General features: G+C 32.1%; 1 protein-coding gene across 1 annotated transcript in view; it reads left to right on the forward strand.

Moving 5' to 3' along the window:
- Positions 1-26,106, forward strand: part of LOC111700526 (uncharacterized) — a 38,041-nt gene that overhangs the window by 6,446 nt on the left and 5,489 nt on the right. The window contains exons 5-32 of the mRNA XM_023471463.1: positions 537-1,126; positions 2,372-2,523; positions 3,340-3,608; positions 4,323-4,367; positions 4,426-4,511; positions 4,881-5,153; positions 5,585-5,662; positions 6,160-6,256; positions 7,178-7,377; positions 7,692-7,787; positions 9,228-9,472; positions 10,177-10,319; positions 10,440-10,490; positions 10,766-11,150; positions 11,231-11,353; positions 11,458-11,715; positions 14,395-14,469; positions 14,698-14,857; positions 16,492-16,551; positions 16,948-16,988; positions 17,108-17,151; positions 19,368-19,441; positions 19,867-20,014; positions 20,360-20,415; positions 21,966-22,295; positions 23,522-23,616; positions 24,769-24,820; positions 25,318-25,358. Coding sequence (XP_023327231.1) covers positions 537-1,126; positions 2,372-2,523; positions 3,340-3,608; positions 4,323-4,367; positions 4,426-4,511; positions 4,881-5,153; positions 5,585-5,662; positions 6,160-6,256; positions 7,178-7,377; positions 7,692-7,787; positions 9,228-9,472; positions 10,177-10,319; positions 10,440-10,490; positions 10,766-11,150; positions 11,231-11,353; positions 11,458-11,715; positions 14,395-14,469; positions 14,698-14,857; positions 16,492-16,551; positions 16,948-16,988; positions 17,108-17,151; positions 19,368-19,441; positions 19,867-20,014; positions 20,360-20,415; positions 21,966-22,295; positions 23,522-23,616; positions 24,769-24,820; positions 25,318-25,358 — 4,267 coding nt within the window. The remainder of the gene's footprint in view (positions 1-536; positions 1,127-2,371; positions 2,524-3,339; positions 3,609-4,322; positions 4,368-4,425; positions 4,512-4,880; positions 5,154-5,584; positions 5,663-6,159; positions 6,257-7,177; positions 7,378-7,691; positions 7,788-9,227; positions 9,473-10,176; positions 10,320-10,439; positions 10,491-10,765; positions 11,151-11,230; positions 11,354-11,457; positions 11,716-14,394; positions 14,470-14,697; positions 14,858-16,491; positions 16,552-16,947; positions 16,989-17,107; positions 17,152-19,367; positions 19,442-19,866; positions 20,015-20,359; positions 20,416-21,965; positions 22,296-23,521; positions 23,617-24,768; positions 24,821-25,317; positions 25,359-26,106) is intronic.

The following is a 26,106-nucleotide window of genomic DNA, read 5'->3' on the forward strand; positions in this document are numbered from 1 at the left end:
CTCCTCCCCCCCCCCCCCCTCCTCCTTTCTGTTTCTGGTAGTGTGTCTTCCCATCTATTATATTTCTGGTGAACAATAAAACTTTCTTTATTTTGATTCCGAGGGAAAATTCTAATGCTCTAAGAAAGAAGGAGAGACTTTAGAGAGGACTGTACGGAATTTATTTTGTCTGTTCTTTATATTTATGATTCTTTGAAACTGTAAAGTTGTTTTTCTTTTCACAATCATTCAAAATGCCATAAAACTAACTTCATTTAATGCAACGTAGGAATTCTTATTTTGAAACAGTTTTAGGTCGTCTTTGTTCTCATTCTCTGTGGGTATCCCTGTTTAATAAACACACTGTTAACAAATCTTAACACTTTGATCGTAATTTACGCATTTTGTTCGGAATTATGAACATAATGTTTAGGAACATCTTACCAGTTTATAAATAACTAAGATTTTGTTTGTAATTGGACACTAGATGTTCTGAATTCCGAAATGATTTTGTTAACTTCAATAAAATATTATAAAAATAAAAATATTGTCTCTAGGAGTTCTGGAGAGTTTAGAAGAGAGCGTCGCAGAAAAGGCTCAAGAAAAGACGACCTTTCAAACCCTACAATTGATTTTGTGAAACCTATCCTAGAAGTGAGTCCAGTCTACGATGAAACTGCGAATCTAAAAAGTTTCTGTCGCGAAGTGATTACTCGAATATCAGATAGTTTGTCAAAAGACCAGTTTAAACGTGTCGCCATGTACCAACAAATCTGGTATCTGGTCTCTAAATATCAGATAACTGTCGAGAATCCATCCGACGACATTGTTGTGATTGTCGACGCGTTGTGTAAAAACCACGAAAGTTTAGTCGATCAGACCAACTTGATCGACGTCGACAGAAGTCCGGAAGTTAATATTTTCGACGACATGAACGATCTACCGTTTCTTTACGGATTTGAGAACGTGAACACAGAAACTATTCTGGAAATGAGAAAAACAACGGAACTACCGTTAAAGTCTCCGGAACTTCCGTTGAAGTCTCTCCAAGGTTCGGCTGAAACTAAAAGCCTCGAGCCTCTAAAAACAAGTGACAATGTTCTCGAATTCCAACAAACACACTCGTTGCCCACAATTCGAAAGTTAGGTAGGTCCACAACAATAAAAGAATTGAGTCTCTTTTTATTCACAAACTCTGATTTTCTAATCTCTAAATCTTTGCAACCCAACGTCAATGGGCCTTAGATAATTTAAACATTAGGTTTCAAAGATATAGTGATTATAGTTTCAGAGTTTGTGGCAAAATAAAAAAATGCAAATAAAGGAAATAGAAGTCCTGAATACTCGTCTCAAACTCTAGGTTTCTACTTCAAATATTTGAAACCCGATGGTGTAAACTTAAACTTTGACTAGTAAATACAGTGAAACGGTGGAAAAGGAATTCTATGTTTATTTGTGCTAAAAGTTTTTGCAGTGACTAATAAGTGAAATGGGTCTGTATTTACGTTGCACAATTGTGCAGTGTTTTTATATTTTCATTTAACTTTTAAGATCAAAACATGAGTCCATAGTTTTGTGGTTCTCACTATATATCTAGATCTAGAGGAATGTATGTTTTGGATATCAATTGGTCTACGTCATCAGGTTGCAAAGATTTATAACTTGGAAAATTTGAGTTTGAGGCAATTTTTTTAATGAAATATGAAAATACAGAAAAAGGATTTTTAACTCAATAATTCAAGAATCTTCATTTCAAGATGTTTGTTGGGGATAAATTCACAACGGTACCCGCTTGAAACCTTTATCTGATCAATAATGAGGAAGAAATCGTCGTTTTTTGTTTAATTTTGAGAATATCTCCATTGTTTCTGAAGCAAGAAATGCGCAAGTCGCTCCGCTAAGAAAGCAAACACGAAAATATACAGTTTTCATAAACAAAAAAGGGATAAATTAAATTGTTAATCAAACTCTATCGATAGAAGGTACCTTGATCCCTTTAAAATAAGAATGACGTTTCCAAGGGTGTAATGCAAGGAAAGTTAATTGCGGTCGTGTATACTCTGCGTGCATATTGAAACCAGTTCTCTTTGGGCGGAATTTGTAAACAAGAATAGATGCATCAGTGTTCGTTTAGTATTCGAGGAGGTTAAAAACATTAAATTTTGATAATTCAGATAATAGTTTCCTGTGACCAGAATATTTCATTGATTTTTTACATGAAAGATGGATCCCATGTCAGGCTTTGACATCCGTGTTGTGTTTACATTACCGCCCAAAGACAGTACACTGCAGTACAAAAGATGTGTACACTTCTGAAATAACTTTCCTTGCATTACATTCTTGGACGTTTCTAGATATTATGTTGTGAATATCTTTTGTTAAATTGTTTTAGTTGATTTACCCTACCGGACACCCTTCTACCCTGCTCGGGAAAAGGAAACCAAGAAAGAGAGTTCAACGTCTGGAGAATTCAATTTTGCTCCGGAAATGGTAAACCGGAAGTCAGCTGATGCAAGGATAAATCCTAAGGATTATCAGACGAAGGTTGGAAGTTTGATTGAAAATTTACAATTTTGGTTTCATGCATCAATAGAGTAAGGAACTAAAATTGAATTCAATTTTCGAAAAATTCTTCAAAATTTTGTTAAATATTTTTAGTATAATGCGACAAATTTCTAATATTCTTCTGATAATTTTTAAAACTTTTAATCGTTAAAACTATTTGATTCTATAAATATTTGCATGGTACAATTTCAAAAATATCAAATCATCAAACGACATCATTAATTTTTTCTATGACCTTAAATTCAAAGATACTGTGTTTATATTTTGATTTGTTTACTGAAATCCATCCTCTCAATAAAATTAAATCAAAACTATTTGAATCCACGCAAGGTTATAATGCAAGGAGAGTTAATTGCAGTTGCGTATACTCTGCGTACGTATTAAAATCAGTTCTCTCTGGCCGAAATCTATAGACAAGAATAGATGCATCAGTGTTCGTTTAGTATTAGGAGAGGTTAAAAGCATTAAATTTTGATAATTTTGATAATTCACATAATAGTTTCCTATGACCAGAATATTTCATTGATTTTTTATCTGAATGATGGATCCCATGTCAGGCTACGACATCCGTCTTGTGTTTACATTCTCACCCAGAGACAGTAAACTGCAGTACACAAGATGCCTAAACCTCTGAATTAACTTTCCTTGCATTATAACCTTGAATCCACGTAAATGATTTATGTCGTAATGCTCAAATATCAAATACATTTAAAAATCTGAGTAATTGTATTCCAATTTATTTTGTTGAGTTTTTAGATAAATAAATTTTTAAAAATAATCATATAAAAAATAAAGGAAATAACCAACGAGAGGCAGTATTTTGTAAACCAACCAACCGGCCTTCAGTTTCCTGGGCCAGGACCTACTAACCAGCAATATCATGAGATCGGACCTACTAACCAGCAGTATCATGAGATCGGACCTACTAACCAGCAGTATCATGAGATCGGACCTACTAACCAGCAGTATCAAGAGACCGGACCTACTAACCAGCAGTATCCTGAAGCTGGACCAACTATTGTGCAGTATTCTGGTGCTGGGCAAACAAACCTAAAGTATCCTAGGTAGAAAAAAGTTTTGTATTTTGAGATTTAAGATTTTATGTAAGACCAACATAAGATTGAGTAAGACCAATGTAAGATTGAAGTAAGACCAATGTAAGATTGAAGTAAGACCAATTTAAGATTGAAGTAAGACCAATGTAAGATTGAAGTAAGACCAATGTAAGATTGAAGTAAGACCAATGTAAGATTGAAGTAAGACCAACGTAAGATTGAAGTAAGACCAATGTAAGATTGAGATAAGACCAACATAACACTGAAGTAAGACCAACGTAAGATTGAGGTAAGACCCACGAGAGATTGAAGTAAGACCAACATCAAATTGAGATAAAACCAACGTAAGATTGAGATAAGACCAATGTAAGATTGAGATAAAAAAAAAACAACGTAAGATTGAAGTAAGACCAACGTAAAATTGAAGTAACACCAATGTAAGATTGAATTAAGACAAATTTAAGATTGACATAAGACCAATGTAAGAAAAATGTAAGACCAAGATAAGATCAACGTAAGACTAACATAAGATCAACGTATACTAACGTAAGATCAACGTCAGACTACGTAAGACTAACGTAAGACCAACGTAAGATTAAGTTAAGATTAAGGTAAGATCATGTAAGTCCAACATAGAATACTTGTCTGAGGGTCCAGCAAGAATATAAGTATATTTGTCTCTTTCAAGGTTTGCTCACTATTTGTATAATTAATTATTTTTAGAGTTGTTGCTTACACGCCAACCAAAGAAGAGGCCAAACAATCTAGGTAACTAATAATAGTAATAATAATCATAGTATTGAGTAATATTGTCATTGTTATCTAGAGGGACTGAAGCTCTTGTTCTTGAATCTAAATACCCTGAAGATGAGAAGAATGAAAAAATTAAACCTGCTTATATTGAGCATCTAGGAAAACAGATAATGATTAATTTAATGACTTCTGAGAAGGACTGAAGAGTCCGGACATTATTTCAAGTGACCCTCCTTCTATTCGCATGTCCTATTCACAAAGATATACCCTCAAAACCTTTATTTGATCACGATTCATGGATAAATTAGATATTCTTCTCTTTCTTTTGGAAAATTGATTACTTGCAATTGTGGTTCTCTACAAAAGTGACTTAAGGATTTATGCTTATAGATATAAGATAGAGATAATTTAAACAATCAGACATGCTTTTCTTTAACCAGAGGGTCACTTAAATTATGTAGACAGTCCTTTTAAGTAAACTATGAAAGTTTTTTTCATCTACTATTTAATAATATTTGTTCTGTGCAGAAAAGTATATGGAAAGACCAGACTTCCAAAAGCCCCGAAAAGTTGTCAATGACGACATTATTGAAGACAACTTGATGAGGATGAACGATATAATAACAGTTGCTGGAAGTGGAGTTGGGCAGGGAGATGTTGCCGGGTCCCCCTATTTAGAGCCGGAGGAGAATATGGGCATGTTTACTCTTGGACCAAGCAAATCTGATCCCTTCCAGCTTCACCTGGAGGATGGAAATATTCCTGTTATTCAGATTGATGTTGACCCTTACCAGATGCCTGGTAATTTTAACGCCTGGCTTTTTGGTGATTTAAAGTAATTCACCCGAGCTGCAGAATTATTTAATCATTATTTTATATCCAACATGGTAATCATACCTTTAACTAGACCATGAAAGTTTAAAAGTGGTATACTTTTCAATGCATATTGCGTAATTTTTTAGAACAAAATCAAATTGAACGTATTATTGAGCTAGTATTTACACAAGTTTAGGGTTAATATAACTAGTTTCCTTCACATTGTAGAATAAGTCCAAGAAACCTCTAATTTACTTACTTTGCGGGATGTTTTGCTACTTATGATTTCACTTGGAAAGTTAACAAAAGTACAATCTACCGCTGAGTACAATTGATTTATTTAAAAGAATAAATAGCTGATTATCAGTTAATTCAAAACTTGATGTTTTTATATTAAATAATGTTGTTTACTTGAGGTGTTGTTACTCCTGGATTATCTGGGGATATAATCACTGCTAAACCATACCTGGAGATTAAACCCAACCTAAACCCAGGTATAGCTAAACCATACATGGAGATTAAACCAACCTAAAACTAGGTATAGGTAAACCATACCTGGCGATTAAACCCAACCTAAACCCAGGTATAGGTAAACCATACCTGGAGATTAACCCAACCTAAACACAGGTATAGCTAAACCATACCTGGAGATTAACCCAGCCTAAACCCAGGTATAGGTAAACCATGCCTTGAGATTAACCCAACCTAAACTCAGGTATAGGTAAACCATACCTGGAGATTAACCCAACCTAAACCCAGGTATAGGTAAACCATACATGGAGATTAAACCCAACCTAAACTCAGGTATAGGTAAACCATACCTGGAGATTAAACCCAACCTAAACCCAGGTACAGCTAAACCATACCTGGAGATTAAACTCAATCTAAATACAATTTTAAAAATCTGAAAGACCTAATATTTGAGTAGAGATAAAGTTATATGAATTTTACAAAAAACGTTGAAACATTTTTGATTAAAATTGTTTACTAGGTGTTCCTGGATATAATAATGCTGGAGTAGGATATCCTTCTCAAGATGGATATCCGGATCCTACTGCACAGGATATATATGTATCCTCAAGCTTAAGGTACTTTATTGAACTATTTCAAATGAACATACTTAAATTAGATAATACCACCAGTTTGTTTTAAACAAACCCCATGTTTAGTTTGAAATAAGGGTTCCTTGAGATAATACCACCAGTTTGTTTTAAACAAACCCCATGTTTAGTTTAAAATAAGGGTTCCTTGAGATAATACCAACAGTTTCTTTTCAACAAACCCCACGTTTAGTTTAAAATAACCTGATTCCTTGAGATAATGCCACCAGTTTGTTTTAAACAAACCTCATATTTAGTTTAAAATAAGGGTCCCTTGAGATAATACCACCAGTTTGTTTTAAACAAACCCCATGTTTAGTGTTAAATTAGAGTACCTTGAGATAATACCAACATTTTCTTTTAGACAAACCCCACGTTTAGTTTAAAATAACCTGATTCCTTGAGATAATGCCAACTGTTTCTTTTAAACAAACCCCATGTTTAGTTTTAAATTAGAGTACCTTGAGATAATACCAACATTTTCTTTTAGACAAACCCCATGTTTAGTTTAAAATAAGCTGATCATTTGATATAATACCAACAGTTTATTTTCAACAAACCCCACGTTTAGTTTAAAATAAGCTGATCCCTTGAGATAATACTATTATCAGTTTCTTTTAGACAAATCCCACGTTTAGTTAGAAATAATGAATAGTATAATTGGAATATAAATATGGGGTTTATAACAGTGAAGTCGAATTTTAGATTTAGATTTTTCTTTTGAAAGAATATTTTTGTGTCATACTATTATACAGGGTGTCTCACGAAACATGACAGTAAAAATAGTTTTGAATGTCGTCTTTTATAACTGTAATCATGATATTTCAGACTTTAGGCAGTTTATTTTGGCTCATATACATTTTTAAAAATAAAAAGAAGAATTTTTTTAGACTTTTATTAAATTTTTAGTTTTGGAGAATCCGGTAAACGCGAAGTACCCGGCAGTGAAAATACCGGAAGTGTTCTCAGAAAATCCGGAAAGAAGATTGATGTTGATCCGCCAAAGTTTCGAAAGGGAATGGTGGAAAATATCCCCCTACCTACCTATCCACCAATCGTCAAAACTTCAAAACTTAAATTCGTAACTTCGGTAGTGAACAACCAGCAAGGTAGGAACTAGACAATTCTTTGAAATTTGACAAATTTTGAATTATGTCTTTTTTTTAAATTATGATTGTTTTGCGGTATTTGAGCATATTCTTGCTTGTTTAAGTTTTAAAGAGATTGAACTTAATCAATTATATCAATTTGAAATTGAAGAAAATAATATTACAAAATAGCTCTAGATTCTTTTTAAATATTTTTTTTTTTATAAATTTTAATTAATTTCACGAAGCTGAATATTTTAAGTGCAAGTTTGTTTTTGCAAAATTCAAGAAATTTTAACAAAATTTGCTAAAACGATTAAAATTAATTTTTTTAGAAGGCCCAAGTACCGATCTTTTTCTACCGTCGCCTTCTGCAGATGGTTCTAACTATCCAACCATTTCAACATATCCAAATCCAGTCCAAACCTCAGGTCAATATGTTGTGAGTTTGATTCGAATAGTGTCTTCAAATATTCACAAATCAAATGCAATTTTTTCGCTTAAAGGGATTGTAAGCGTAATTTCAAGTGACCCTATATGCAAAGATGACAATGCCCGATTTACAATGGTACACTTGACAGCTTTGCAAGGTCAAGTATGAATTAGAGATAGGGTCTCCAACGAACGAAAATTTCGGGAAAAAATACGAAAATTTTCGTTCGTATTTTACAAACCTTTTCACGAAATTTCGCTTTTTTTCTCAAAAATGGGTAAAGCGAAAAAATGTGAAATTTCGCGAAAACCATAATTGTTGTAGCTGCAACAGGGCAAAAATTCTTTGCTCTGAGAGCTCAGCAATAGAAATTTTGTTATATTATAAATAATAATTTTTCTCTTCTGTTTTTTTTCGTAAAATTTTCGCATTTTTCCCGCCGACTTTTTCGCATTTTTTCATCGCTAAATTTTCGCAATTCTCTTTTAGCGAAAATTTCAATTTTTTTAGCTAATCAGATTAAAGCGAAAAAGCGAAAATTTTGCATTTTTCTCGAGCGAACAAAATGCGAAAAATTCAAAACTTTCACGAAACGATTTACCCTTTTTACTGGAAACCATAATTAGAGAGCAATCTAAAAACTCATTATTTTCGATTGGGGTTTCTATACAAATGTGAATTGTGCATTTCTACTGCAGGAAATCATTTAGGAATTATAAGAAATAAGCACTCATAAACCTAGAATAACGACAATATTTTTCCCATTGTTGATCAGATAAATGTTTCAAGGGTACCGTTGTGAATCAGGCATAGCCATCTTTGCCTGAAAGAGTATTTGAAATTACGCGTACAGTCCCTTTAAAAGATGAGTTTTAGCAGTGGCATCCGTATCTCTAAAATGATTGATTTACAGTCGAGAGAAAACATATAAAATAAGTTGATTGCAATTCAATACTAAATCATAATACGACTTTTTGGTCCTGTAAATCCTGCATAGCCTTTAACACGAAAAAGTTTTGTTTAAGAAATAAAAGATGTCATGACTCATGCTAACATAAGATTTATTTTAATGCTAAAGGATACTTTAATTCGTATCATGCGAGGGTTGCTTGTGCTTACAGTCCCTTTACGCATTAATTAACTAGAAGTGTAACCACCAATTACTCTGTTCGTTAAATTACATTATTTACTTGCATTGATGGTTTAGTTTGAATATAAATTACTTATTAATTGAATAAAGCACACCACCAGCCAGCACTAGTTCACAACTGCCAGAATTTGTTTAGTCTTCTTTATTATAAACATCTAACTGGGTTTTAGTAAAAATACAATATTTTTTTTTAATTTTGAAAATTTTAAACTTCTTGAAGAATTTGTGTTGTATACAAAGTAAAGAAAGCAAAATGCCCTTCTTGTGAGATTATTTAATACTTTTCAGGACAAAGTAGAGAGAATATAGATGAACAGCAAGGTGAACCAACAAGATCACAAGAACAATATACAAAAGAAGCGGCAAACTTTATGCAAAATCGCCTAATTATTGGCCCGCCGGATAACCGCCGAAATCTAGGAGGTCCAGAGAAACGTGTTCTAGTGGGTGGGTTCTACCCTGCTGCAGATATCTACCAGCAACCTGAACCTACAGGTCTAGAAGTAGACCGGGAGTATGGATATGACATTCAGGAAATTAGAGTGAATAAATATAGAGTCTTTATTTCCCTACACCACTCATCCCCCCATTTCCTGCCTGGGCTAGCTGGAACCACATGGCGATCGCCTTGGTATCTTAGCTAAAGTGCTACGTGTAGTTTAATAAATATATCGCTATAATAGAGGTCACTGAGTCTGTAGAAAGCTGAAAGAAAACAGCATTCTGCCTTCTTTCTTTTAAAAACTTCACATACAAGCTTTAAGCAAGCGCCATCCTGCGTGAGAAATGTTTTAAAATCCACATCTTATTCCGCTTATACAGGGTGTCCCAATAAACATGGGAATTCAGTGACGAAATCAATTTAGTCTTTTTAAATAATTCTTTGATTTAGTATAGTGATAACAACTGAGAAAGCTGTAATCAATAAGAGTTTCGTCTGCTATGTTTACATTTCGTTTGTTTATGTTTTGACTGTATACGGTTGTACTTAGTAAAACAAGAAAATTACAAAAAAATTGCAGTATACAATAGAGTAAACTTGTCCGTCTTCTCTGTTCATCTCGCGGAGACATTATAAACACATCTTTACAGTCTTTTACCCTTTTCATAAAATAAACTCCACCAGACATAATAATATTATGGGTTTTGAAATTAGGTATTACAATGCTAATTCATAACTGAATTTCCATGTTTTTTGGGACACCCTGTACTCTATATTTATTCACTCTAATGTCAGGAATCATATGACAATCATAAGATGGATAATATCGAGAATATTGATGGTTATATTGACACTAGTAAAGGAGATCATACTAAAAATAAACAAATTAAAGAATCAAGCAAAAATAAAGCGTTAACTCTTCACCAACTATCACAGAGGTATTTCATTTTTTAGTATTTTGATTTTGCTATGCATTTCTAATTCAACTTGATGTTGATGTTTTTAACAGTGAAACTGTATATTTTTGTTTTCAAAATTAGTTTAACCTTTAATTTTAGATTATCCACAGAACCAACACTTCCTCAAGATTTTACAGACGGACCGTTCAGGTGATTTGACATCATGATCTTATCTTCATACAAGCTTGGGAACCCAGCGTTGCCCAGGTTATGGATATCTAATTCATTCTTGATCAGACAAAGCTTTTAAGGGTACCTGATTCCTACTACATATGTAAATCAGACATTGCCATCCTTGCATAGCGGGTCATTTTAAATTATTCTTACAGTCCTTTTAAACTCAAGAGAAACATATTTTGTTTTAAAAGAGCTATAGATTGAAATAAGAATGTATTATTCAAAAGATACCAACGTGTTTATTTCAGAAAATACACACTCTTCGACATGGCTGACGCTGTTGCCCTTAGACATGGTCCTAATGCAGAACCGGTTCCGATGTCAGCTGTTCACAAACCTAAATCAGCTGTTAACACAAAAATGGACGACAGTCTTTACCTTGACCAGTATGATACAGCAACAGAAGAGTACTTATATGATGATAATATAATCCAAAGTTCGTCCAGCATCCCAATTCTTGTTTCACCAGATAAAAAGGAAAAATCCCTAAAACGAGAAGTTGTCAAGAATGACCTAGAAAAAACAGAGACAAATAAGAAAACTGAAAGTAGTAAAATGGATGAAGAAACGAAAGAAAAGAAAGAAAAAATGAGAAAAAATCAAGATTTACTGGACAAACTTTTAGGTTTGGAGGTACGGATATCTTTTTAATACACATTGAATTAAAACCTTTTTAAAATTTGAATCTGTATCAATAATTCCAATATTTTCAGCCTTATCAAGAATTAGAAGATGAAATTGCAGAACTAGATTTAACTCCCTCTCCTTCAATGATCTCTGACAATCCGCTAAACATTGATTACTATGATTATTATGACGTGATAAATAATACCCAGGTGCTATAGGAATACATATTTCATTTAAGTGCACTGCGGATTAACAGTGATTTAATTGCATTGATTATTGAAATTATAAATTTTAAATTCCAAAAATTTTTCAGGACCTTCAGGATTTAGAGTTCTTATATAACATAACATTCTTGGAGGATTCACTCGAACGTCCGAATGGTGAACAATCAGCTGAAAATTCAGCTTCTATGAAAAATCCGCTAAACCAAGTATCCCTGCAGGAAAAACCGGTTTCTGTTAACGATGAGAAGAGGGTTAGTTCCTCTCCAAGCCGGCTGCGTGGGTTAGATATGACTGATGAAGAAAATGTTTACCCAGATATAAGTATGTTCCCAGACTCAATATTTAAGGTAACATTATCCCATCATTTAAAAGTTAAAATGTGAAGATAAATCGATTTGATAGGATCTTATATGAATTTGATAGATTTTCTAAAAACAGATAAAAACAGTCATTAACAGTTATACACAGTTACAAAGAAACAAATAAACACAGTTTTAAACAGTTAGAATTAAAAACAGTTATAAACAGTTGTAAAAAGTTATAAACAGTTAAACAAAGTTATACACAGTTAAATAAACAAATAAAAACAGGTGTAAATATAGTTATAAACAGTTATTAACATTTGTAAACAGTTAAACAAAGTTATACACAGTTAAATAAACAAATAAAAACAGGTGTAAATATAGTTATAAACAGTTATTAACATTTGTAAATGGTTATAATGAGCCTTAAAGATTTATGAACAGTTATAAAGAGTTATAAACAGTTATAAACAGTTATAAACAGTTGTAAACAGTTATAAACAGTTCCCAAGTAACAAAAGTGAGGAATTTCCCCAGATTCAACAACCGTGGTGACTTTCTTTGAGGAATTTCCGAGGAATTTCTCGAGAATCATTTCCTGTAACTGATTCTTCGAAAATTCTCGAGAAATTCCCAAGAATTGGTCCCCAAGATTAGAGATTTTTGTGGGATCACAGTTTTGAGACTCAGTTTCGAGAAATTCCTAAGAAATTCTCCGGAATTTTTCCCCACGAAATTCCTCAGAATTTCTCCAGAAATATTCTCTGGAATTTCCTGAGAAATTCTTAGGACTTTGTCACCATGTTTACGGATTTTCGGGGAATTTATTAAGAGAATTCGTTTCGAGAAATTCCTGGGAATTTCTCCGGAATTTTACCCCAAGAAATTCCTGAGAAATTCTCCTGACTACTTCTCCGGAAATTCCTGAGAAATTCTTAGGACTTGGTCACCATATTTAGGTATTTTAAGGGGAATTTAATAAAAGAATTAGTTTCGAGAAATTCCTGAGAATTTCTCTGGAATTTCACACCAAAAAATTCCTGAGAAATTCTCCAGAATGCTTCTCCGGAAATTCCTGAGAAATTCTTAAAACTTGGTCACCAAGTTTATGGATTTTTCGGGAATTAGATAAGAGAATAAGTTACGAGAAATTCCTGAGAATTTCTCAGGAATTTTTCTCACAAATTTCCTAGGAATATTTCTCCGGAAATTCCTGAGAAATTCTCAGGACTTCCTCACAGAATTTTCAAGTTCCGTTTTTCACCAATAGGTGTCTCTGAGGTTCTCTTCTTTTATGCACTGCTCAAACTAAATCTTTTTTCTTTGTATCCTTATTGATAAAAAATGATAATTTACTTCAGAACCATTTTTTTAAAAATATTTAAAAATTTTAAAACATTTTTTTTATTTTTTCTTGACAATTCACTTGTCTGAATAAACAAAATACATGACAACTTCAGTAAGATCAAAAACGACTATAACATTCTGACTTAAGAAGATGGTTATACTTTTTTCTGAAGAAATGGTAACAAGAAATTCCCTAGAATTGGTTACAAGAAATTCCTTGGATAGAGTTACGAGAATTTCCTCGGAATGGGTTATAAGAAATTCCTCGGACCTGGTTCCTCGGAATTGGTAACGAGAAATTCCTGGGAAAAGCTGTCGACATTTTCACCGGATTTTCCTGTGAAAGATTCCTGGGAATTTCCGCGGATTCCCAGGAAAGATTCCTGGGAATTTCCGCAAAATTGTTACTTGGGTTATAGCTATGAATATTTATAAACAGTTATAAACGTAGCTATAATCAGTTATAAATAGTTATAAATAGTTATAAACAGTTATAAATAGTTATATACAGTTATACATAGTTATAAACAGTTTTTAACAGTTATAATCAGCTATAAACAGTTGTAAATAGTTAGAGCTTTAGAGAGTTATGAACAGTTATAAAGAATTATAAAGAGTTATAAAAAGTTATAAACAGTTACAAACAGTTATAAATAGTTATAAACAATCATAAACAGTTTTAAACACTTATAAACAGTTATAAACAGTTATAAACACTTATAAACAGTTTAAACAATTATGAATAGTTAAAAACAGTTATAAACAGTTTTAAACAGTTATAAACAGCTATAAATATTTATAAACAGTTATAAACAGTCATAAACAGTTATAAACATTCTAAAATAAAAAGGGTGTGTGAATATAAAGGTTTATGCAAAAAGCGTGGGAAAGTTGTCCACTTTAAAATACCATAATGGTTTTAATTACCTACAGAAATAAAATATCAGACAGTTTAGTTGATAGTTAATCTCATAATATTGAAGACCAATTAATCATTAGAAATATGGATCAGGACAGTACATAATTCATTTCCTAGTCGCAGGGCGATATTCATTTACATGGTCTACAGCATAGATTGTCTACTGTCTACAGTTTTCGAAATTATATAAAAAATTCGTTTACCGCTCTACCATTACTTTCAAAACCATTTCTGATCTTAATTCATATCAAAGTTATATTGGCGATTCAATTCAATTCTATTTCGCTATACAGGGTTACCCACAAAGGATGAGACTTTAATAACGACCCAAAACTCTACATATAATTATGAATATATGAATCTTTTCCCTTTTAAATGATTAAAAAAATAATTTTGCAAGTAAATGTTAAAAAAATAAGAAATTTCAACTTGTGTGGGTCACCCTGTTTATTTTGCAGAATAGAAGTGAGGGTAAACAGTATATTGACAAGAGAAAGAAGCTGGAACATCAACTAGAGATAAAACCCCCTCAGGTAGTGTTGTTAATCGGTTTGGATCGTTAAAGAAAAACGTCTAAGATGTTTATGTTAAAATTTGCTTTTATTAAAGTTTGCATCGTTTTTTTCGCAAGAGTCTTTTGCCAAGGTCAAATTTTGGTATGGCGTAATAAAACCAGATTTATTTACTCCAAATTTTGAAAGAAATTATAGGCACAAAGCGACCCACAAGCGAACCAACTGAAGACACATAACTACTTTTAGGACTCCCTGAAGGACTCCCTGAAGGACTCCCAGAATACTCCTGGAGTAGTTGGAACAAGGGAGGACTCCAGGATAACATCAGGAGTTGGAGAAGATGATTATGATCTCAAAGGGCTAAACCTGGATGGACTTAACATTAAACAAGTGCTAGAGCTTACAGGTTATACAATATACAATATACAATATACAATATACAATATACAATATACAATATACAATATACAATATACAATATACAATATACAATATACAATATACAATATACAATATACAATATACAATATACAATATACAATATACAATATACATACAAAACTTTTAACAATTTTACCTTTCAACTCTGAAAGTCGCCATTTTTAAACGCTCTGAAATTTCGCGGATTTATCTGTTTGAATTGGGGCATTTTTCCCTGGAGTTGTGCGAATTGCTCAAAAATATTGGGCTCGATCGGTTCAGTCGTTTTACGTTTTTTTTTTTGGATAGAAACAGCTAGACAATATATGTATATAGATAAACATAAGCAGACAATATATGAATATCACGCGGATTTAAGGGTTTGGTCCTCAATTAAGGAAGTATTGACTGTTTGAAGTTTGTCATTTTGGCTCAGTTGAGTTCATGAATTGAGTTTTTCGAATTTTAAAAATGTTATGGAACTTTATTAGTGTCTGAAAAACATTCAAATCTTCTAAACAATCTTAAAAATCCAAGATTTAACAAACGAATTAAAACTGGCCTCGGAGAGAGCAGTTGCTAGAATAGACGTTGATATGTGCAGGAGAGCAGTTATGAATGTAAGGAATAGAGCAGAAAAATATATTGCAAACCATGGGGGGCATTTTGAGTAGAAAGACCATAAACATGTATTTGTATCAATATTCTATATCATTTTTGTAATTGTAAACCCTAATTTTCATATATTGAAATAAAATATGAATATGCAGTGATAATTTTTTGTTTTACCTATTACAATGTCAATTTCAATTTTCAACCAAGCCAAAATGACAAACTTCAAACGGTCAATACTTCCTAAATTTTACTGCTACATACCTCTAATTGAAATCAATCGATCGGTAATGTTCCAAAGATTTAAAAAATGTACAATTTTTAAAAAACTGAACCATGGCGAGTGCTACAATGTCTTAAAGATCGTTTTTTTGGGACACCCTGTAGATAAACAGAAACAGACAATATATGTATATAGATAAATAGACTATATATGTATATAGATAAATAGACTATATATGTATATAGATAAACAGAAACAGACAATATATGTATTTAGATAAACAGAAACAGACAATATATGTATATAGGTAAACAGAAACAGACAATATATGTATATAGATAAACAGAAACACGTCAGCCTGTTTAAGCTTGTCAGGACTTAAAGGCAAAGGTCTATTATATACACTCTCTTAAAGGGACTGTAAGCGCAATCTGAAGTGAACCTCTATTAAAAAAATCTCAATGCTCGATTTACAGCGGTCCCCCTGAAACCTTAACCTGATTGAAAATGTGGATGATATTGTCGTTTTTCTAATTCTAAAAGAGGTAATTCACTGTTTCTTATAAACAAGAAATGCGCAAGTCGCTTTCAGAGAAGAACTGCAAATGAAAATAAACAGTTTGAAGAAACAAAAATATTGATATCTAATTTATACTTAGACAAACAAAGCCTTCAAGGGTACCGTTGTAAATCGGACATTGTCATCTTGCATGGAGGGGCTCACTTGAAATCCGCTTACAGTCCCTTTAAAAACAATTTAAAACAATTTATCTTTAACTATTTAGATGCGAATGTAAATGGAGTTTTGAAGGATATTGTACCAGAACTGGATTTATCTAATATAGGCATTTTTTACATTGTATTAAAGTTTGAACTCAGCTTTTTAAAACAAGCATTTACTCTTCAAATTTTTAAAACAAGCATTTACTCTTTTTAAAACAAGCATTTACTCTTCAAATTTTTAAAACAAGCATTTACTCTTCAAATTTTTAAAACAAGCATTTACTCTTTAAATTTTTAAAACAAGCATTTACTCTTCAAATTTTTAAAACAAGCATTTACTCTTCAAATTTTTAAAACAAGCATTTACTCTTCAAATTTTTAAAACAAGCATTTACTCTTCAAATTTTTAACATTTCTTTTCGATCTAACAGACACAGAGCATGTTTTCAAAAATAACTATTTAGATAAAGTTGTAAAATTTGTTGAAAATTTGCATATGTAAAAATTCTTTGAAATAGATCTAATTCTTAACTCTGGCCCCCTTCCTGAAAATATTGAGGTATGATATATCTTTTAAAAAAATTTTACTTTTTTTAAAAATAAATATTTATTATTTTTTCATGAAGATCATGAAATTTTTGTAAAAATATTTAACTATTCTAAAATTGATATCTATAGGATGATGAAAAGTTGGGTATCACAGGTCATCATGTAAACCATAGGTAAATAGAAATGGACTTCTTAATAATAAATTAAATTAAGATTTCTGTATTTTAAGATTAGCTTGAGAACCCAGCTCTGTTTGGAAACTATAAAATCCAACCCACTCGATCTAAAAGATCCCCATGGTTCTTCCGAGTTTCCCAATCAAATCAAAATTTGAGGCAATTCGGGCAAGGGGTTCAATTGAGTCATAATAGGACATACAAAGAAACTAACCGAGATTACTACTTTATAATTATTGATATACAGCAAATGAATCAAAGACGTTTTTTCAATGTTTAAAAATTATACTTCCATTAATTTGATTTTCTTCAAATGATTAATTACTTGAATTAAATCATTGACAATATCATTGATTAAACCGGTTAGAAAAATCTTGTGGAAAATTATTTGGTTGAAATTTAAAAAAAATGTTAAATCGAGCAATCTTCCGAATCGGGGTTTAAAAGTGAAAACTTGGAATTTCAAAAACCATCTAGAAAATTGTCACAAACCTCTTTTTTTCTAATCCTTATATCTTTGAAATCAAACTAAGATTTTTTATTAGATTATATATATCTAAGTTTGAAATAGCAAATGTTTACACCGTCAGTGTCCGAATTTAATGAATTTGAGCCTCGTCTTAAATCCGCCAAATATTGGTTTCAATTGAGTGCTGGCTTAAATCTTAAAACATTGAATACAATTTTAAGTGAAACCAACCATATTTGAGCCGTGGCTTAAATTTAAGCCGCCGATCAAATTCCTAAAATTCGGCCTCTGGTTGCAGATACATAGGAATGAGAAAATCATAGTTTGACTAGAGTATTCAGTTCCTTGTTGGCATAAAATTCACTTAATAGCGCTTAATTAACACGTTTACTAATTTAACAAATGACCTTGAATTAATGACCTTCTCTTGTCTGCAATAGTTTTAATATTTTCGTAATTTATTGTAATAGGGGTGGGGATATCAAACATTCAAAATGTGGGCCATTTATATAACATTAAAGATACACATTATGACCCCCCCTCCCTCAAACTTCGTCTTTCCACCCCCCCCCCCTCGTCAATTGTCTCCCAATTAACACCCCTGATTTATTACACTGTTTGATCTCAACTGCTGCGTGACGCGGACACGAACTGTAGGTTTATCGATGCGTTACAGAAATAAAGGATTTTGTTTCTCTATAATACATAAATGTATTTATTGATGAATAGGATGTCAAAAAGAAGCCCTTGTGGTGTTTCCTTGCATTTATTGTCATGCTTGGTACTTTTATTTTACATAATCTTATTATATGAAAGAGGATATTTGAGGGGGGGGGGGTTCCCTTTCATTGATACCTGCAGTTAGGGCTGGGCACGTTCCAACTTTTTTTAGCCGTTTTGTTAACTGTTAGTTCCAACCGCTAAAAAAGAAAAATTTCAGATAGCCGTTTATTTTAAAGGTGAGAACGGAACGTTTGTTTCGTTAACGGGATTTACCATTAAAAAAATACCGTTAGTTAACGATCTCAATTTTATTAACGACGTCAACGGAAAATTTTCAACAATTGTTAACGGCTTCAGTCGTTAATAGTAACGGTCTATTTCAGTATTAATACGCGAAGAGCAAAAAAATTCTTTAACGGTGTGGCCGTTAACGGTCTTTTGTAGCTTATTAACGGCGTTAACAGTTTGTCAAATTGTTAACGGCACTAGCAGTTAAACTTTATTTTATAAGTTTGATGCAGTTTTAAGCAGAAAAAAACGAAATTTACTGTTTAAAAAAAATAATCAGTTCCGTTTTTGTTTTCAACCGTTAATTTTGTTTTCAAAATTGGCTACTCTGTTTCGTTAATGTTTTAGAAATTAACGATTTTTGACTTTCGTTACTGGACTCTTCCATTAATTTTCGCAAACCTTCGTTTGTTAACGTAACTTTGCCCAGCTCTACCTTCAGTCTGGAGTATGAAAGGGTGTATGAATGCATAATGCAATAAGTTTATTGTTTTTGTAAATTTGACGAGGGTAAATTTTAGGAAACCCAATTTTATCTTCAATCATCTAAATTTTACCAATCAACAAATAAAATAGATCAATTAAATTTGATCAATTAATCAATATAGTTTAATAAATTTATCAATATAATTTGATCATTTAATTAATATAATATCATTAATTAATGAAAATTATTTGATTAATCATCAAATCAAATTTGATCAATTAATTATTTTAATTTCCTATTTTATAGAACACACAGTATACCGGAGTTTGCTAACAAGATGAAGGACAAAATGAAAAGTATTTCAAAACTTCCAAATCCAGGTACTGATGCTTCCAATTCCAAGTACTGATGCTTCCAATTCCAGGTACTGATGCTTCCAATTCCAGGTACTGATGCTTCCAATTCCAGGTACTGATGCTTCCAATTCCAGGTACTGATGCTTCCAATTCCAGGTACTAATGCTTCCAATTCCAGGTACTGAAACTTCCAAATCCAGGTACTGATGACTCATGGGTATCGCTTTCAGATCTGTTTCTTAAACATTGAAAGTTTTTAAGAGGCTTCACCAAAATCTGCAAAATTTATACTTGACAAGTTTCATTTTATTACATGTTGCAAGATATTTATTCTGACCAACGATAATCCTTTTTCGTTTAAATTTTTTTTTTGTAAATATCTGTGATTAGTGAAAAACATAGCTGTTGTATGCCTCTCTTTTTAAACTGATAAGCTAAAAACTTTTTAGGATTTGAGCCGGAAAACGTTTTGAACTCAAACATGGTTCCTAGGAATGAAGAACATATTGGAAAAAGTTCTGTAAACCCTGAGAAAGGTTTAGAAATCGAGAATATAAGAAATAATTATTATCCAAATGAATCAAGTGCAGAGCAGAGGTGTGTATCAGTTTTTAAAACAAAATAGACAATTCCTTTATAAGTTTATACTGTTAAAAACTCAATTGCAAAACTTTTCATTCTGCGATGTAATGTATGTAGCTGTAGTATCAGTACTGATTGAACCCAACTTCCTCTTGAAATCGAGGTTTCGTGAGATGAGTTGGCTGATTGTCTAAGTTCTCTATGAGTGGGACTCATAAAATTATGCGATTTTGTAGACGAAATTTCATCAATTTTACATGAAATTGAAAAAAATACATTTGTGAACAGGTTTTCAGCTTTTCATTCTTGGTTGTAATTTTAAAGATAATTTTCATAAAATAATTCTTTTTCTTTTCCTAGACATGAAGATGTTGAGATGTCAATCAAACAAGAAGCCCATCAAACCACAATCAAAGGTAGTGATACAGATTATAGATTTTACAATAAATGTGATAGGACCACTTTCCATATCCCATATATATTAGATAACAAACAGTGATGGTAGAACCACAGATTACACAAGCGATTTGGTAGAATCACAGATACCAAAGAAAAAACAAAAGGTGTGATAGAACCACAGATCACTCAGTCAGGACAAGAGACATGCCAAAACCACAGATCACAAAACAAAAAACTGACAAGCGCATGAAAGAATCAGAGATCACACAGTCATGACAAGACATGTGACAGAACCACAGATTACAAAGTCAGGACAAAAAATGTTCTAGAACCACAGATAACAGAGAAATAACAAGAGACGTGATAGAACCATAAATTTCACAGGCATTGACAGAGATTTATTGATTGGAATACCCATCTTCCGTCCTATCTGTGAAAACTGTTGGCTGATCATATCAGATTTCATCTCAATTAATTATGATTTTTTTCAAAAATCAAAACCTTGAACAGTCAGATAAAATCTAATAAAACATTTTGAATTTAATTAAAGATACTATTTCTCTCTTTTAACTATTTTGCTCCAACTCTAAATATGGATAATGCAGGGGACTCCCAACTCCCAATATACATAATGTAGTAACACCCAACTACCAATATAGATAATGCAGGGACCCCCAACTCCCAATATAAATAATGTAGTAACTCCCATCTCACAAAATAGATAATGTAGGGACTCCCAACTACCAATATAGATAATGCAGGGACTCCCAACTACCAATATAGATAATGCAGGGACTACCAACTACCAATATAGATTATACAGGGACTCCAAACTACCAATATGCATAATGTAACTCCCATCTCACAATATAGATAATGTAGGGACTCCCAACTACCAATATAGATAATGTAGGGACTCCCATCTCACAATACAGATAATGCGGGGACTCCCAACAAACAATATAGATAATGTAGGGACCCCATCTCACAATATTGATAATGCAGGACTCCCAACTCTAAATATGAATAATGCAAAGACTCCCAACTCTAAATATAGATAATGCGGGGACTCCCAACAACCAATATAGATACTGTAGGGACCCCATCTCATAATATAGATAATGCAGGACTCCCAACTCTAAATATGAATAATGCAAAGACTCCCAACTCTAAGTATAGATAATGCAGGGACTCCCAACTACCAATAAAGATTATGCAGTTACTCCCAACTACCAATATAGATAATGCTGAGACTCCCAACTACCAATATTAAAAATTCAGGGACTCCCAACTACCAATATAGATAATGCAGGGACTCCCAACTACCAATATAGATAATGCAGGAACCCCCAACTACCAATATTAAAAATTCAGGGAATCTCAACTCTCAATATAAATAATACAGGGACTTCAAATATGATAAGTGAGTTGCATCGAACACCACAATATTCCATTTTTTATATGTATGTTGTGAAGAATATCAATTGTACAGGGAAATCTGATTCATCCTGAGAACAACCTTTTAAATAATAAATAACACATCAATTGAAATATTTTTTTTCTTCAGGGGTTCATAAAACTAATGAGAACTTGTCCCTCCTGCCTTTCCTGTACAACCTTAGCAGCAGCGGTGAGCAGCAGGAGAGCAGCAGCAGTAGTAGCATCAGCACCAATATTAAGCAGCAGGAGAGCATGGAGATGTTAATGCCAGATATTATTGAACTAGTATCTGAGAATATAGATGTAGAAGGGGATGATAATCCTGTTGGTATGCTTGCCAGACCTATTCAGGCCGGTGATGATGACGAAGATGATTATGGTGAGGAAAATGAAGATAACAATGCTGAGGAAAAGGATGCAGAAGATCTGGAACAAGTTCTAAAAACTCTATCATCAGGTTTAAACAAATTTTCCGATTCATTGAACAATCAATTTTCTTTTATTTCCTCTAAATTTTGGAATTTAATCGTTCATGCATAATTTACTTCCTTCTGCATTTATCGGCGGATCATTGTCTACAAATCTCTTTATTTATCGGTAGATCATTGTCTACAAATCTCATTATATTAGCAGATTATTGTCTACAAATCTCTTTATTTATCAGCGGATCATTGTCTACAAATCTCTTTATTTATCAGCGGATCATTGTCTACAAATCTCTTAATTTATCGGCAGATCATTGTCTACAAATCTACTTCCTCTGAATTTATTGGCGGATTTTTGTCTACAAGTCTCTTTATTTATTGGCGGATTAATGTCTACAAATCTTTTTATTTATCAGCGGATCATTGTCCACAAATCTTTTTATTTATCAGCGAAATATTGTCTACAAATATCTTTATTTATCTGCGGATCATTGTCTACAAATCTCTTTATTTATCGGTAGATCATTGTCTACAAATCTTTCTATTTATCGGCGGATCATTGTGTACAAATCTCTTTATTTATTGGCGGATCATTGTCTACAAATCTCTTTATTTATTGGCGGATCATTGTCTACAAATCTCTTTATTTATTGGCGGATCATTGTCTACAAATCTCTTTATTTATCGGTAGATCATTGTCTTCAAATCTCTTTATTTATCCATCAAGAATTTAATTAGTAAACTTTTCGTTGCAATTATTTTATATGTATCTAAATATTGCTTAATTTCTGGAATTATCAATTATATTTGGGAAATTTTTGACTATTTGTTCCAGTAGAATTCATGAATTCAAGTTAGAGCTTGATATGAGTAATCAGTTCCTTTATTTTTAGTTTAAAAGGACTATGAGTGTAATTTGAAGTGACCCTCTCTCTTTGCAAAGATGGAAATGTCCGATTTACACAGGCTTTGTCTGATTAAGTATAAATTGGATATCCATGTTTTTGTTTCTAAAAAACTGTTTATTTTCATATGCGAGTTTTTTGCAAAATTGACTTGCGCAATGCGCATTGCTTGTCTATCAGAAGTAATGAAGAAACTATAAGAATTGAACACTTTTCGAGTCAGGAAAACGACAATATCTTCCACATTTTTGTTCACATTAAGGTTTAAAGGGTTGTTAATTAGGCATTGTCATCTTTGAATTGAGGGTCAATTGAAATAACTCTTACAGTCCCTTTAAATCGTGTTTTAATAGAGAGTTCTGAGAAATATTTTGAAAAGAGGGAAGAGGAAGGACTAGAGGATGCACAAGCAATAAATCCAGAGAAATTAGCCTATATACTGATTGGGGTGAGCATATTATTGAAACCATAGATTAATAATATTACAGATAGAACATTATATGTCGTCTTTTCAAGATTTTGGGGATTTTCCTTCACAATAACCCTGAGGCATAGGCCCAAGGAATAACGCACATGCACTGTTGAATGACATGACAAAGGGATCGCTGAAATCGTTTGAGTTTCTGCATCAGGGCGGGTTATTGTAAACAAACAAACTCTAAATCTTCAAAAGGCGACATTAAGTGTTCTATCTGTAATGTTTTTAATCTATGTTTGAAACGATAACATCACATGCAGGGTTACCCACAGAAAATGAGACTTCAGAGACTACCCTGCAGACTTTCTTCTTACTTGCAGTTCTGAACATCTGCCAACTGGTTTCATTAAAAAACTCTTTTTTAACCAGAAACCCCAATTCTAGGATCGTAGGATCGTTATATTAAAGCAGTTTAAAGCCGTCGTTCAGGTCTCTTCTTTTGTGGGTAAACCTTTAGAAATGAAAATTGTACAGAAGCTAAAACGTGTTAAATGTTAAATGGCGCTTACAGACAAAGGATGAGAATTCAGAGACGATTGTACGGAAATTGTTCAGTCCGTTTTTTTGCCTTCAGGGATCCTTGACGGCTGAAACTTGCTGCTTAATAATTTAGTAAACCATCAAAATACTTAATTGAATGCAGAAATCAAAAATCAAGCTTGAAATAGTCATATTTTAAAAGATACAGGACGTCGTTACAGTCATATTCTTTGTGGGTAACACTGTATCTAAATCGCAGAATCTTTAGATTTGATAGATAATTGACTGATCCTTTCTCTTTAGTTATGTCTATAGTTTACAATCAACATAATCCAAGAGGAATTAATTTAATCACAAGATTTACAACAAAAAGTTCAGACCTTAGATCAATTCAAATTTCAAATTTTAGATTTCCTAATACGACAAAACGGCAGAGGAATTTCAGAGTTAAATTAAGGCAAACCACAAGCCCAAAACTTGTAATTTTATGTGTTAGCTATTTTAACATGTGATATTGTGATAGTAAAGATATTGTTCAGAAAAAATTCATTATCGAATTCCCAGTTTTGTAAACAAACATCTGTTTATTTTAGTGATTTTATTTACAAAAACATTTCCTGCATTTAAGAAACATTTTTTTAGGTTTGCTGTGGTCTATCCATACTTTGTCTTGTGGTGGTAGCAGTATCTATAGGTATTATATATACAATATTTATCCATACTTTGTCTTGTGGTGGTAGCAGTATCTATAGGTATTATATATACAATATTAATGCTAATTTAATTAAATTTTTTATCATTTTTTTAAAAAGTTAATAAAAATTTTTTTTTTGTAAATTAGTTTTATGATATTAATATATAGAAGTATTTATTTTCAATATAATCTGTTTTTATATTTAAAGTGCTTTTATATAAAACTTTTTGTCAATTAAATAATTTTAATTGATTTAGTATTTTCATTTACATTTTTATTTCTGAAAGTTTAATCCAAAAGTTACATTTTTTCTTTGTTAGACTTGCCATAACTTACGGTAGCAATATGCTTAACTTGTCCTAAGTTATACTCGACATTATCATGGTAAGTTTGGTATTGCAAATGTTTCTTTTGCAAGTCACATAAACACCTCCTTTTATGATTTTTAAATCCTTATGTTACATATCATCTATAAAGCTATATATGTACTTATTCAGGATATAAGTCTGAGACCCACTATAGACTGGAGCAACCTAAGGAATTTACATCGTTTACATTTACATTTACATACATAAATTTTACTTTTTGAAAGGAAGCGTTAGCGAAAAAATGAAAGGGGGTATAGGCTGAGCCGAATTGAATTGGTGTTTTATTGATACTAATTTTACATTTATCTATGGTTGCGTCTTTAAGGAGAAAATGGTTAAAAACGACTCATTATTTTACCCAGACTAGATACTTCAGTTAAATTAAAAAAAATAATCATTAAGGTATTATAATATATAATTGCCGAATTAAATTTGGAAAATTCTTATGTAGTTTAGATATCATAATCTTTTCTTATATACAATGTACTTTTTATAAACATTTTTATCAAACGCTCCGTTAAAACCTTGAAACTAATTAAAAATTTTTTTTGACAGCCATGGATAAAGAATAAAGAGACGTTCATTTATTTAAAGGGCTTTGTTTATACCATCTCCAGCAAAACCAATTGACGGGTTTCAACGTCTTGGATTGACACGCAAGTCGGAAAATTGAGGGTCTTGGTCTGTCTTGTGGACGTCCCAGACCTTCTTCAAGACTCAGTCGGTCCTGCTGGGTCTATATTCATATATATTATATATGTTGTTCAAAGAATTTCAACTACTGAGGATCGTTATGATAGACGTGAATCATTATGTTTAGTAGAATTCTTTTTTAATAAAAAAGTGATGTTAAAAACTGAGATATATATATATATATATCTTCTATTTAAATTGTGAACATGTTCTTTTTGTTTACAA

Source organism: Eurytemora carolleeae, unplaced genomic scaffold (genome assembly GCF_000591075.1).
Source record: "Eurytemora carolleeae unplaced genomic scaffold, Eaff_2.0 scaffold405, whole genome shotgun sequence".
Taxonomy (NCBI): domain Eukaryota; kingdom Metazoa; phylum Arthropoda; class Copepoda; order Calanoida; family Temoridae; genus Eurytemora; species Eurytemora carolleeae.